The sequence below is a fragment of the Halictus rubicundus genome, chromosome 5 (assembly GCF_050948215.1).
Source record: "Halictus rubicundus isolate RS-2024b chromosome 5, iyHalRubi1_principal, whole genome shotgun sequence".
NCBI lineage: Eukaryota > Metazoa > Arthropoda > Insecta > Hymenoptera > Halictidae > Halictus > Halictus rubicundus.
Window position 1 is genome coordinate 571,595 of NC_135153.1, and position 16,100 is coordinate 587,694.

General features: G+C 42.1%; 1 protein-coding gene across 1 annotated transcript in view; it reads left to right on the top strand.

The window, feature by feature from the left end:
- Window positions 1-12,185, top strand: part of Dopecr (G-protein coupled receptor DopEcR) — a 29,360-nt gene extending 17,175 nt beyond the window's left edge. Inside the window, exons 2-5 of the mRNA XM_076787542.1 lie at window positions 1,635-2,048; window positions 3,004-3,223; window positions 4,278-4,707; window positions 8,165-12,185. Of these exons, the coding sequence (XP_076643657.1) occupies window positions 1,937-2,048; window positions 3,004-3,223; window positions 4,278-4,707; window positions 8,165-8,344 (942 nt within the window). The 5' untranslated portion in view covers window positions 1,635-1,936 and the 3' untranslated portion in view covers window positions 8,345-12,185. The remainder of the gene's footprint in view (window positions 1-1,634; window positions 2,049-3,003; window positions 3,224-4,277; window positions 4,708-8,164) is intronic.
- The last annotated feature ends 3,915 nt before the right edge of the window (window positions 12,186-16,100 follow it).

Sequence of the window (16,100 nt, forward strand, 5' to 3'; positions counted from 1 at the left end):
AGCTGAATTATGAATGACGGTCGATAGCTAGAGGGAGGACATGTGTACCGGCCATGCGAGTTTCAGCTGGTAGAGCGTTAACGTTACGTGGCTTTGGAAAGAACGGAGAAAAGGAAAAGCTATCAAGCAAAGCTGCAGTGACTTTTATCCCGTCCCACCCCCGGCGCATTATCCGAGTCATCTACCCAGCGGGATTCAATTCACAGACTCCGCCCCTGAGATATTTCGATCTTACCTTCGGCGATTGTGCGTGGTAAACAAACCCTGCGCCGACGGCGATCCACCACGAAATTCGACTTTGTTTAGATCTTTTTCGAAGATAATCATTCGATAGATTTTATGCATTTCTGAGAAAAATGAATAGCTATGATAATTTACAATAGGAGAAACAATACGAGAATTCAGAACGGATACATTAGGGGCAGGGGGATATTGTAATTTATTTATTTACTGTTTTAAACCATATAAGGTTTATACAGCAAATACAATACGAACTGTACAATACAGGGTGTCCCAAATAACACCAATTCAAGCAGATTGCGATTTCTTGTTGAAATTTTCATTTCTGTGCCTTCGAGGCCGTCATCCGAAGGTCATGGTATACTAAAAGGAAGGTCATGGTGTCGTTGAATTCGTTTTGATACGGGCTATAATACTGTTAAGTCAAAAGTACAAAGTACCATTTAAAAATGGAGGTAACCTTGACAATACTAAGAAAAAAAAATTTTTCGAACTTTTTTTTACTACAATGTATAGTCAATCGAAAAATGATCAACTTTTGTTGAAAATATTTGTTTGTCAGATTATCGCAAGTACTTGAAAAATCGTGAAAAGTGTTACGTAGGACACCCTGTATATGGTTCATATATAAAATTGTATTTCATTTAAAATTTGGTATAGATTAATCCGATGACCTTAAAATCTCTAAAAATGACCTTGGAGAAAGAGATAACCGCTGCATGTGCCCTATAAAACATGTTACACCTTTGTCCTGAGCACTTTTTCCATAAAATTATTAACTCTTTGCACTCGAAGCTATTTTAACTCCAAAACGAAACAATTCGTCCGACCTAGAATATTTCCCTTCTATGTATATTTTCTTTTCATTTTATACATACGAAAATGGTGCAATGTTACAATACTGAAGTGTTTAGTAATTTATTAAATATAAACAAATAAAATAATGTCAAAAATATTTTGAATAATGACACAGCAATTTTTAGTGACGCCTTACAGTCTCCTTGCGAGTGCTAAGGGTTAATATCGGAAATATTTCGGTGTTCCAATTTGATCGGCCCGCCCTCCCGATTTATTTATTCGCGTGGAATCAGCCCGTCTCCGGTGGTGCCACCCAGTGTATCGACGCATTACTGTATACGTCTACGATTACACGTTGGAATGGCATACGAAGCTCCACCAATCAGCGCAATACCAGCCACTCTCCCCAACCCTCATGAATCAAAGTGCGGCTGCTTCGTTCCGTCGTTCACCGAGCCGAGTCCGTGCGGTTCGCGTCCCTCGATTCGCGACGATCGTTCTCGCGGCGCGGTCGGGTCGCTTCCAGCTAAGATCACCGCTTCGTGGTTCGTCTGTAAATAAAGCGAGGCATCAGCGGCTTTACTTTCTGCTTGCAGCAACACGGCTGCATCGATCCTCCATCAAGATCCTCGAAGTTACGACCTCGTTATCGAAGGTACGCTCGCGTAATATCTCGGGAGAAGTGTGTCGTTACTGGCGGAGGGTTGACAGCCTCCGGCAGGACTGGTATCCAGGAAAGGAGCTCCCGGAGCCGAGGACGGATCAGGTGCGAGCTACCAGGAAGGCCCAGCACCTGTTTCTTGGAGGATTTCTATCAGTGCTGGTGGGCGGGGGTGGGGGGTGACGGGTAACAGCACCTAAGGGCGGGTGGGGGGATGCAGCTCGAAAGGGTGGCGGCATGGAGGAGCACTCGTTGGAGGCTCACATGCAGGCGGGCCTCATCCTCGTGGTCGGTGTCGCCATCATCGTGTCGAATCTCCTTATCATCGCCACCTACCTTAATTTCCGTGGTAAGTACGTCGGGATACCCCAAACCCAAACCACTTGCATGCGTAAAGAAAAGAAAGCGATTGAACGCGATACGCGAGGCTCGGTCGAGTCGAGGGTTCGAAAGCCCGCCCAGTCGTAGCTCCCAAGCATGAATATTGAGATATGTACAATTTTATTCCGATATAAGACGACGCTTTTTATTTCGAAATAAGAAAATCGCAATCCCCTCGTCTTCTTCTTCGTGTGAAATACGACGAAAGCCGGTCCCGAGCCGTCGCTTTATATCAGTGATGGGCACTTATGCCTGCCGCAGGTATAAACATGGTTGCAACCACATTTCTGTTGAATATTGTTTAACAAAAATTTAGTATTTTGTAGATAGAAGTGTGACACAACTTATGTGCTAAATGTTTTTTCGATATAACCATTTGTTGAAGTAAAAATAATTCTCAAAGTCAAGCTCAATTTGTCGACCTCTTAGGTGTATGTCCCCCCGTAAGGCAGAGATTAGCTTTAAATCAAAATTCAAAGTTGAGATTCATAGATATATTCAATAACACATTTTCCATTCTGTTCTATTACTTTTTGCCAGTTTCGGCACTTATGCCTGCTGCAGGCAAAACGCTCCCCCCACTAACGCCTCGTTCATGCAGCGCGCACCTTCGCTGCGCAGCGGTGCCTCCATCTCTCCCCTCGTACGTCCCGTTATAGCCGACCCGTGCGAAGCTTATGCTGTCTATCCACATCCGCGAGGCACCGCTGCGCATTGAAGATGCGCACTGCACGGAAGAGGCGTTGGTGGGGGAAGCAGGCAGATCAGGGGCCCCTACCGTGCCCACCACTGCCTTATAGCGAAAGAAAACTGTAGTGAAACATCGGCGCGGGTCAGAAATGACTCCGGCATAGAACTCGCAGGAGTCCGCGGGTTAAAGTGGCCGGAAGGAAAAGACTACAGTCAATCGTTACGTTGCGTAGGTCCCTCCGAGGTGATAAACTATTACTTGCTGTCTCTCGCATCGGCGGACCTTCTCTGCGGTTTGCTGGTGGTTCCGCTCTCGGTGTATCCAGCGCTGCTTCGAAGATGGGTCTATGGGGACATCGTGTGTCGTCTCGTTGGTTATTTGGAAGTTACTCTCTGGGCGGTATCCGTGTACACTTTCATGTGGATCTCCGTGGATCGGTACCTAGCCATCAGGTACGTTCTAGTTTCATATTAATATTGTTTCGTGGCTTCTACCCGACCACAATGCATCGCGTCTAAATAGTTTATAGACCCATGAAGTCGTTCGCCGACACTGCACAATGCACCACAATGCATCAGTGGTCGCAGTAGTCACTTTGTCCGAAAACGTGAACACAATTGAAAGGTGAAGATTTCACTGACAAAAAATACTCGATCCAACTATTTGCTCAAGTGTCTGTCATTGTAATTATTTTGAATGAGTGCATTGGTTTTCACGTTAACACAATACTACAGACTTGAACCTGAGACTCAAGCCTGATTCTACCCGACTGCAGCTTCGAGTACCCGAACAATGCAAACTTTCGGGGTCCTGACCTGACCCGACACGAGGATTGGATCAGTGTCGGCGGAGAGGGGAAATTGAGGGGAATACAGGTACCGGATCCAGTCACATGACATGCACGACAGGGACGAAACGCGTCACGTGACCGGGCCGTGGCGGAAGCGTGGGGGCAGCGTCGTAGAAGGGGAAGCAGGCCGTGGCGGAAGCGTGGGGGCAGCGTCGTAGAAGGGGAAGGTGACCGGGCCGTGGCGGAAGCGTGCGGGAATGGCACTTGGAAGGGGGAGGTGACCGGACAGTGGCGGAGCGTGCGGGAATGGCACTTGGAAGGGGAAGGTGACCGGACCGTGAAGGAGCAGGGTCGTAGAAGGGAAAGGTGACCGGGCCGTGGCTGAAGCGTGGGGAGCTGCGTCTTAGTAGGGGAAGGTGACCAGGCCGTGGCAGAAGCGTTGGGAGCAGGATCGTAGAAGAGGAAGTGTAGAGTGAGAGACAAGTCTTAATCTGGCGACACTTGGGTACCTGAAGCTGCAGTCGGGTGAAGTCGAGTTTGTGGATCTCAAAAGTTTGTGATTACGTGGGTACGGCACTTTGTCGTGACACCTTAATCTCATTTTACATTTTAACTTTTCGAGTACCCGACCCGATCTTGACACCTTTATTGAATCCTCATTGAACACATTGTTGGGACCATTGTTGTTTCTTTAACCGAGCGATTCCGTTCCGCAGAAAACCATTGCGATACGAGACCGTGCAAACGAAAACCCGATGTCAGTGTTGGATGGTCTTCACGTGGATCAGTGTGGCGATGATGTGCTGCCCGCCCCTGTTAGGTTTCCAAAAGCCGATTTTCGATCGAGAGGCGTTCATCTGCATGCTCGACTGGGGCAACATGGCTGCGTACACCATCACACTGTCGATTCTCGTACTGGGCCCGTCGGTCATCACCATCGTCTACACCTATTGTTACATCTTCACAATGATGAGGCGACTGCGGTCCGGTGTACTGATTCACGACAAGGAGTACGCGACTGCGCTCTCGGAAAACCTGAGCAATCCGAGTCACATCATGTCCTTTGTTCTGGTGATGGTTTTTTGGGTCTCATGGGCACCGTACGCCGGTCTACGGATATACGCTGTCGTTAATGGACCGCCTCAGGTAAACTCGGCTTGCTCCGGCTGTTTTTCATTTACGGTTGACCAGAAACGTACTCGGCCATCTTACGCGCACTGCCGGAACGAAGCACGCGTAGTAATCACAGGCTCGCAAAATCCAAGAGCAGATCAACATCTATTTTTCGTCGGAACGGTTTTGTTTCACGTAGAAAACTGTCTACGGTAAAATACATGGTGTCCCAAAAATGTTTTATTTCCTCGAAGGGTGTAATTCCTGAGGTCATTTCAAACAAGTTTTTCCTTTGCGAAAATGTTCTCCGCGGCTTTCAGAGCGCGGCTAGAACAGGCCCCGCTGAGCGTGGCGTTGGCATTGGCCAAGTCGGGGTCCGCTCAGCGGGGACTGTCGTAGCCGCGCTCTAATTGGTCCGTGTTTTTCGTTAATAACTCCTTAACGAAGCCACGGAAAATATTATCGGAAAGGAAAAAGTTACTTCAAATGACATCAGGAATCACGCATTTCAAGGAATTGCAATATTCTTGGGACACCCTGTATATCGACCTGCGGTCGTCGAATAATCGATTTTGGTTTTGGTTATTTGCGAATCTGCGGTTTTACACGAAATTCGTTTAATGTCTAAGCTGGTCGAATACTTTTGTGACCAATCGTATTTTGAGCACTGTAACATTCTTTTAACCCTTTCGGTGCTAAGCAACATTCAGAGAACGAGCGTTTCTCTGTTTTGCGACATGCACATATGCTCCTCGGAATAGTAGTTGTCCGAGACATTCTTGAGCGACATTTCACTCATTTTCGTTGCACATTTTTCATTCGTTCGAATGCATTCCATCGGCAATTTCATTTTCGAAGTGAGCTCATCCAAGTACTGCACCGATTGATATGAAATCAGACATTTCATAGTATCGAATCGAGTCAATCGTCACCCGAGGAGCGTATGTAGGATCGAAATTATTCTGCTGCGTCGTATAACGCAGTCAATATGTTACCGATACGTCACAAGTATTTAGCATCGAAAGGGTTAATTGAAAATCGTACGAAAATGCGATTACATCGCATAATGAGGTAATACTTAAATGACCAAAAGGATGAGAGAAGGTAATACAACGACGGTAAATACATTATCGATCAATCTGCGCTTGGCGAATGCAGGCTCCACTCGGACCCATCTTTATCAAATAATTTAAACATTAAAGATTGTAAAATTTATATTACCGACCGTAGAATGTAATTTAAAAATGCACAAATGAAAGAACAATGTATTAGGCGTGTACAAAAGTTTTAGTCTTTTTCAATCGTTTATGCATAATTATAATTACAGGTTTTGCACTAACATTTCGTACTTCTGCAAATTATTTTTACAAACCTAATTCACCCTTTTGCAACTCGAGTTTTCTTACAAATTTGTTTCGTTAAATTGTTCTAATAAAAATAAGATTGTCCGAAATTAACAAACTTTTTTTAATATTTTGGATGTATTGTTTGTTTATAAAGGTCGCGTCGACATCTAGCTCATTAGCGACAACATTATGCAATTACATTGCATTATACAATATGCCGTGTATACGTCAAAGATAATTGATAAAAAGACTGAAACTTTTGCATACACTAATACTTATGAACTAATATGAGATTAAACTTGTCCTACCAACTTATAACCATATATTACTTGCAATAACTGTAGGGTAACACATTTATGTACTTGCAATAAAATTATAAATTAAATGACATATAATTTAATAACAAATACCACATTACTCTGTTCACTGATTTCACGTTAAACGAACAAACTACGAATCTATAAAAAATAACGTAAATGGGTGAGTATCGTGGGACCGAATGGACCTTGCATTCGTCAGTTGCCATAGTACTCGCTGCTTGAGGGCTAGGGTTCATGGTATACAGGGTATACCATTTACTGTTTCACATTTAATTACCTCTCGACCTGTTTTTCATTTAGAAAAAATTTCAATCCGAATTTATTTTGTTTCGAAGAGGATTTCAAGTGAGAGATTTCTGAGATATAGTTCATAGAAAAATATTTGCCATACATTTTCTTTTATTGGCCATCGTCCACGCTAAAGGGGTGAAAACTCGAAAACCAAAGGACAGTCAACATTTTTTTATAATTATGGCTTTTGGAATGGAGGAATTTAGAAAATTTTAAAAAAGTAATTTGTTTAAACAATATCTCCAACGTTTCCGCAATTTCTCTTACTAATCGTTAATCCATTTTTATACAAACTCGAAAGTGTGATCTATGAATGAAAATATGGGACATAGGTATTTGAATTTTTTGTTTTTTGTCATTTAAGAATAATTATTAATATTTAAAGTATTTTAAATCTCAGAGACATATCTAAATATCTACCCTGCTGGTCATCACAAGATATCCTCCCGAAATAAAATAAGTTCAGCTTGTTGAAATCTTTTTTTTTAAATAATGAATAATTCTGAAGACAACTTAGTGTGAAACATCAAATGGAAGACCCTGCATATGATCACTAGGCGCTTCATGTTCCTGTAAAATAACCAAGTGTTTTCAAAAACATTTTTTATTCGATACATCATTTATCGACTCTTTCATCTATAGTTACAATTATCTATTATGACTCAACTTAATGTTCTTTTTCTTCAGAGCAACGAAAACACTGTTTTGGAACGGATTCGGAGAATTTTATCGCTTGGGTCGAATGCAAAACAATACTTTATGCAATTATGAACGACTGAAGTAAAATTCCTTCGGTGATAACTGTTATGACTGCGGATCGGTGACACTGTGGAGCAGCTGCCTACCCCTCCGATTTATATGATTTTTGGATGTTGTATAGAAAATCTATATCCCCTCTTCTTCTGCTGTCGTTGCATCTCACGGAACGCGTCACGTGACCAGGCCACGGCGGAAACGTGAAGAATAGCCTCGTAGAAGGGGAAGGTCACCAAGCCGTGGCGGAAGCGTAGGGGAATAGCGCGGTAGAAGGGCAAGTGACCAGGCCATAGTGGATGCGTGGGGGAACAGGGTCGTAGAAGGGGAAAGTGACCAGGCCAAAGTGGAAGCGTGGGGAATAGCGTGGTAGAAAGGGCAGTTATAGTGGGAGAATAGCGTGGTAGAAAGGGAAGTTAAAGTGGGAGCACAAGTCTTAATCTGGTAACACTAGTTATGGCTACCATCCCCACTTTTCTCTCCGGCTTAGGCAAAGGACAGTTGCCCCCTCTACTAGGCTGCTGAGCGGAGGTGGAAGAGTTGGGTATCATGCCCATCACTCTGGCACACGGGTTAGGTTGGAAGTGAGAGATCTGCTTTTTTCCATAGTGGGAGAAATGGTAATGGGGGTTCCAAATGGGGGTAAGCAAAAATTATCAAAATCGGAGGGTAGGTAGCTGCTCTACAGTTTCCGGCTGGTCCCTGGCACGGAGTATGGAGTATCGTGGGCATCGTTTCGATATTCTCTGAGACACGTCGATTTCTTGTGACTCTGTGCAGGTACCGTTTCTGCACTTCGCGGTGGTGTGGCTGGGCGTGACGAACAGCTTCTGGAAGGCGGTGATCCTCGGTACCATGAGCCCCCAGTTTCGTCTGGCAGTTCGCGTGCTCTGCCTGACGCTGTGCTGCCGGCACAGGCGACTTCCGCCCGAGCTGCTCGGCCTCGACGACGACGACTAGGCGAGCGGACCGGATTAGGGGACCGGACCGGGAACGCCTACGAGAACCAGAGGGATAAACGCTTTTATTTTGCGCGACCGTTCTACAAGCGCCTCCATTCCTAGAGCATCGCTTTTTATCTCGGTTCGAGGTCGTTCTTGCATCCGCCAACGTTCTCTCGGATACTTCTTCGAGGGCTGAGACTGAGATTCTTTGTTCCGAATAACCGCCACGGCATGCCGTTTCGGATTCCACGTGCTCGTCGCGCGTCGGCCGCCATCCAGAACTCTCTCCGTCGTGGAACGAGACGCGATGATCGATCGTATCCCGGTTCATAAAAAAAAAAGGTAACCATTTGCATTAACGATCCCACGCCGATTTTGATGAGATCGAAGTGTGTTGTCGGGTTCGCTGCGGCAATGCGTCGATACAAGTGAAAACTTCAGGACCGAAATTGTTGGTCTTATTTCAGTTAGGAAAATATACAGGGTGTGGCCGGTCGGATGGTACAACCGGGCAGGGGATGATTCTACATGTAAAAATAAGTCGGAAAAAACGAATAACAATTTTTCAAGTAAAACCGATTTCAAATAAAACCGATTTCGAAAATGCAGCAAATACGCATGTTATTAGCTAGAAATCGTCTGATGCGTCTGACCATGACCAACCAATTCTACTTCCTGCATATACTAAAGCACGCGAAACCGAGAGGATGTTTGAACTCTATTTTCTCGAAAACCAGACGTCAAACGAAAAAATGTTATTCCTTTTTTTCGATTTAGTTTTATATGTAGAATCATCCCCTGCCCGGTTGTACCAACCGTCCGGTCACACCCCGTATATTGGTGAAATTTTCCTAAAAGACTTGTTAAAACCAAAAACATGTTATTGGGTCCGTTTTGTTTTAGAATCACATTATTTAGAATTTTTAATTTTTGCTTAGGATTACATTTCAAATCTAACTGAATTTCATAACAAAAAGTCGTGGACTATAAAGTGGCAGCACTGTGTCGACGGAAACGTTAAAAATACATAGTACGAGATCTATTTCTGCGAACACCTCGGAAACCAAATTCGAGATATGCATAAAGAAGAATTGTTTATGGTACAGTAGAACCTCGCTAATTGCAACCTCAGTTATTTCGTGGAAACCTTGCTAGTTGCACACCAGCGATCCCCACCACGAGTTGTTAGAATTTCTGGAAAGGATTAAGGGTATTGTGGTGGTTACCTCTTTCGTTGCACAACCTCGATTTTTGCACACATTCTCGGTCCCATTTCGTGCAACTAGCGAGGCTCCACTGTAGTAACGCCCTAGTACCTCGAGCTCATCAAAATCAGCTAGGAATCGCTGACGTGAATAATACCAAAAAAAAAGGAAAACAAAAAAAAAGAAGAACGAGGTAAAAAGGAAACACACGAAATATTCCATGGGGCGAAACGATCCGAAACAAAAGGGGTTGGGTGCTCGTCGGGAGACTGACTGGCTCGGAGGATTTATACAACCGTCGGCTTTCGGCATTAGCCAATTTTAGACGCTTCGAATATATTACCGTTTTACGCGAGAGAGTTTCACTTCGATAACGATTTTATAATAGCCTCGGGAGTGAGAGAGAGAGAGAGAGAGAGAGAGAGAGAGAGAGAGAGAGAGAGAGAGAGACGCGTTCCTAACCGAGCGCGATCGATCGGGGCAGCTCGGTCAAGTACAATAAAAAATATTTTCTCCTAATCCGCGGGAAAATCGAACTCTATGATAATAAATATTCCAGACTCGAAAGAATAAAATTCAACCATTATATTCTCGATTCTACTGATCGAACACCCCTCGCGATTACTTGCCCTGAAATTTTATTGTCGTCGACGAATAAACTCGGAATACATGTCGTACGCGAAACCGCGAGCACACGCCGTTCGAACGTGTGTGCCCGGTTCCCGGGCACGTTCGTTGCTTCTTTAAAAGCTACTCGAATCACTATAAACGTATATCCGTAAGCCGTATTCCTTTTTCTATGCAATCTCAAGTTAAATATAGTTGTTTATATATATATATATATATACACACACACAGACACATACACAGACAGACACGTACACGTCTACAGTCTATAATTAAAAAAAGCTATTCTGAAAGTGGAACAGACAGTTGGTGTATGACGAGAACGACGAACGAAAGAAAGAATCGAGGCTCGGTCTAAATATTTCGTCGGCCCGCCGGCAAAGCTTCCGTGGAACGACCAGCGTTGCCAGATCAGGGGAATCGAGGGGAGTACAGTTACCATCTCTCTCTGCCGTTACCGGGTTAGCCACGGCGCAGACGCGTACGCAACGCGCGAATCGGTTGCGCGCGTCGTGTCACATGACCGGTCTGTGGTGGATGCGTGGGTATACTCGCCGCCGAAAACATCGGAGAAGGGGAAGGGCAGAGTGGGGAACGAGTCTCAATCTGGCGACACTGGCGCGCTGTGTTTCCGATCGTGCTTCGCTGACAGAACTGCAACAAAAAAAGAAAAACAAAAAACAAACAAGACCCAAGGATCGCTAGGTGTCCGTTCGATCGGAGGTGTGCGGCTACGGTGCCGTGTCCTTTTCGTCCTTGTTGCGTTGCTTTCTTTCTTCTCTCTCCGTGTAATGACGCCGTGCTCTCGAACAGGTTCGCGGGAGCGCACGCGGACTAACCGTTGCCTATCTAAGTCGTAAGATCACGCTCAATAAATGTCGTAGCGTACGAAAACGGGCTGTTTTGCCAATCACTATATCTTGCGAATGGTATCGGAGCGATGGGAGTTCCGTTCCAATGCGCAGCCAGTCGAATCAATTACGAGGAGAAACAAACGTAAAGCCGACCCACACAAACACACATCCACACACAGAGACACGTACATGCATATACACACACTTGCGCGCAAAAAATAACGAAAAATACTTGGGAAAAAAAATATATAAAAAGAGAACACTAGGTCAATTAACGGAGATGCCTCTACGAATGCCCGTAGAACGCCCATCCCATGGATACAATTTTTACTGTTGACACTGTTGAGGCTTTCTTCAAGCGTAGGGCCCGTGTCCTTTTGGAATTATTTTGCCAACGTTTCGCAAGCATTGCAGCTGGCTTCGTCAGGGCTCGGACGACACGCTGATGCTCGTGGCGCTCCGCTAATGTCGTGGAGCTGGCTAAAACCATCGATGATGCCGGACCGTCGAAGCTTCAAATCTCTCATCCCACGGATGTTCGCCGAAGGGTACCCGATTGCGTGGATTGCTAGCTTCTCTCTTTATTCTGTTAATCCTCATCCGTCCCTCGTAGCCGGCTACAGTCCTCTTCCGATATAAGACGATGATGTTTATTTCGAAATAAAATCTCTATCCCCTCTTCTTCGTTTGAAGTTGTTCGCTCGACACCGCTTAGCGCTGGCCTGGGCAACTTGCGGCTCGCGAGCCGCAGACGACTCCTCTCTCTACTCCTGAGTCCTCCCACCAAACTCCTGAGGAGTGTAGATATTCGAAGTCACGCGGTCACGGCAGGCCAATCATAAAATAGTTGGGAGTGGGGGAACCGGTACACTGGTAGTGGGAGTCGTGAAGCGACAGCGGGGAAGAAGTTGCCCGGGCTTGGCTAGTGCCAGAACGAGAGGGTAAGCCATATTCTATCCTTTTCCATCGGATGAAGGTTAATGGGGAGCCTGATGTAGCGGGTTGAGAAAATCGATTTTGGTTTTGAAAATCGATAGTATAACCCTTACAAAATATTCCTCTGAAAGCATTTAACGCTAGGTTTGCGGGACCCGTCAAAATGACGGGTTCTAATGTTTTTAATTTACGATTATTGAGATTGTGAAGATCCATCTACGTAGAACTACTCAACAAACTTGTTTCCTTAAGTATATATTACTTTAAAAAATGGCTGAAAACTTGGATAGACACATCCTTCTTATTTTTATAAAGTAATGTAAAATACTCACTTTTAATGCTCCGTAAACCTAGTGCTAATCTAACCTAGTTCGAAAAAATGAGTCACCTTTTGCCATTTGAGATACTTCCGTGAAAAAACATGGTTTTCAAATCGCCGTGCAATGTAGCACAAAAACTATTATTTATTCGATTCTAACTCTCTACGCACATATTAGTTAATGTTGTCTGTTCAACATAAACCTACTCTTTTAACCAATATTGTTCACACAATTATTTTCTGGTGCAAACTTTTTCGCAAAAATATAAATTGTTCCTTCAAGGTTGCACCGTTTTTTCAATTTTTCATTTTTTCTCTTAAAAATAGGTTCATGTTGCGGACATATTTTTACAGTACAGGAATATATTTTTAAGATGTTGAATCGCGCAAAACATGTTTCTTGGCGAAGATTTGCACGTGAACCAATAGTATATAATTCCTTTACGTGTAGCTCTTTTTTATTTAAAAAATGTATTTTCGGTTATTTCAATAGAGCAGTGAAAAGGCCGTGAAATTTTAGAAATAGGTTCAATCCATCAGGCACAAATAAACTTTTAAAAATTTATTAATTTTCGACGGTTTGCATCAGGCCCCCCCCCTTAAAATTTAAGTTTACCCCCTTCAAATAATCGGCACCCCTTTGCACCACCTCTTTCTCTCTCTTGTTCTTTCTTCGTGTCTTCTTGATATCTTTGAAATTACACGTCGAAAGTGCCATTGATCTATTCGGCATTAGATTCACCAATCACAACAACTGGCTCCAAATTATTTTGCAAACAAGTGAGAGGTGATTTCTCATGTAAAATTGGAAGGAAAGTGTGACACAAAATGGTTTAATTTCGTGTTTAGTTGTCGAGAAAATGGAATTTGAAAATTCGTCGATGCCTCGATGCTCGATTTTCTAAAAGTAAAAGTTTAGTGTTCTTAAAACCTTCCCTTAAAGGACGAATAAAAAGTCAATAATTGTTTGATAGCAAATGTTAAAGACCGTTCGAATGAAGGTATTCCAGGACAAAATTGCAACGATATCGCCGACACCGTTTCGATCGACAAGAATTCGCCGGAAACAGGTTTGACCGAATATTAATCGACAACATCGATCGACACTAACTTTGAAAGACGTATGTGTCTACACACATGTTCGCCGAGGCTTGCACACACCGCCGCCGGTGTATAACGCTAAGAAGTATATAAATACTTTGACCTTTTGATGACAAAAGTACAACCACTGAGGGAACGTTGTTATCGGTCGATGCTGCTGTCGATTAAAGGGTCCCGCAGAGTAAAAGCAAAATGTTTACAGTAACAGGAAAATGGCCGTGCCCGTTCACACCGGAGAGCTAAATTCTCACCGCAAATAGTTTCTAGTCGTTCACGGGTACCAGTTTTCACCTCGAGTAGAAATTACATTAAACCTTCGAACGTTTGCAATCTTCGCGTGATAACATAATCTTAGGTAAAATAGAATAATTGTTAATAATTTTTATTGGTTTTCAGTGAACTCCGATGATCGAAACGGTGTCTAAATCTATGTTATTCATTAATTAATTATTCTTATAAAGCTAATAACTATTTTACTGTTTAGAAAGATTATACAATTTTATAAACAATCGAATTTTTATTGTTCGATTTTAGAAAAATGTCCTCATGGAGTTTTTTTAAATTTTTTGTTTAATTATATTTTACAGGCTTGGTGATACAATATTTGCAAAATAAAAAATATTTGCATTGACTGCAAGACACACGAAATAAAAATTTCTTTCTTCTTTTAATTATTTTGCTAAGCTAAATTTTTAGTATATCCACTGCTTAAATTGTGCTCACCTATTTTTGTCATAAATGCATAAAATCCGCAGTCTACTTATGAAACATAATTGATTATTCATAAATTGTTGCTACAAGAAAAAAAATATGCAAAATATGTAGAAAATATGTAACATGTTCAGTTATTTGTCTTTTTTGTAGAATAAAAATCGTATTTTATATTATTTATTTACTTATATAGTAATTATAGTATTTGCATACAAATCTGCAGCCATTACAAATAACTGTAACATGTGCGGCAAGGAAAACGGTACAAAAGGAATAACAAACGGGGAGAGACCTTTTACGGGTCAGCGAAACGGTTAACGAACGAAACTGTTAAAAAAGTTCGATTCGTGCAACGTCGAGCCGCGATTTCAATTGGAGCGCAGTTTTTGCACGGTGGAAATTTAATTGAAAAGTTCCCGCTGTTTCCTCTTTGAGCAGCAATCACCTGGCAAGAAACGCGGAATAATGCAAGGAGACGAAAAAACTTGGCGAAAACGGTTTTCCGTGGGTGGAGAGAAAGCAGTGCTATAAATAAAACACGCAGTTCATTTATAACCCGACGGTCTATAGTCTATAGCGAATAAAGTCGCGGAGGCACGGACGCGTACAACCGCGACACTCTTTAGAAGCTGTTTCATAAATGTTGTTTTATGCTACGTTCTACCAGCCGCATGCGATCGTAAAACAGCCATTGAAATTAATCATCGATACAACGCCGAGGTATTTGTAACAGGCTTCGACATTATCGAAATCAATTATTTGAAAAACAATATATTTTATCATTTTTCTACATGCCGTTTCGAAATAATCGTATGTCAGTTTATTTGAACTGCCAAATAATTTTTCTGAAATTATTTCATTATTCGAACTTCAAATGAAAGTCAAATCATTTTTCATTTCATCTTTCATTTGATCAAATAATTCGTACTCTCGAAAATTCTATTTATTTCAGTTCTAAAAGTGAATGCAGCTAAACTTTAATCATTAAATTACAAAACATTAGTATATACGAGTTTAATAATTAATTTAGTTACTTTTCAATAAACTCTTCTTGAGGTGTCAATAATAATTTGAATAATGTAATCAAAATAAAATATTACTTGAAAACAGTTCATTCAATTTGAACGTCAAATGAAAATAACTTTGTCATGTTATTTGCCAAATACAAATAATTCATTATTTCAAATGATTATTTCTTATCTTATTTCAAATGAAGTATGCCCAACCCTGATTTGTAGTATCTCGGCGAGTGAGAGACTAAGATTAAACAGTTGTTACTATTCTGATACTTTTAACCTAAATATCAATAATTTCAAAGTACTATTTTCAAATTTGCTTCTTCATTAACTATTTTTTTACGTAGATAAAATGCAAAATAAAAAAGTTTAAACAATTAAAAAATGCTGTGGAATTATTTACGTCTGATTAGAATTATTAAGAAAAGAAATTATTTTCTATTTGGATCCACTATCTTGCAATTGATACAAACAATTCTTACTTTGCATAAAAATGAATAGATCAAATGCAAAATAAAAAGTTAAAATAATTTGAAAATGCTGTGGAATTATTTACGTCTGATCAGAATCATTACGAAAAAAAATTATTTTCTATTTGGACCCATTGTCTTGCAATTGATGCAAACAATTTTTATTTTGCATAATAGTGATGACAATGTGTTTTGAAACAGCTTGTAGAGCGTGCACCGGGTCACCCCAATTTAACAGGGACACGCAGACAATCTTGTAGAAACGGATTTATAGGACTGATGCTTGCACAGCCACTCCGAGAAACGATTCATAATGCACAAACATATTTGTCTATAAGAGGGACAATGTGACAACTCTAAGATTATTTATGGCTCGATGAATCACGAAACAGTTCTCCGACGCGGGCGCGACGCAAAGAAAGTTACAAACACAAGGCAACTTCCGAACACGTCACCTCCGTTATTCGAGATACAGAATATGTTTATAAATTGCGCAACAGTTTTCGAAGCTTGCTCCGCACGCTCTAACTAAA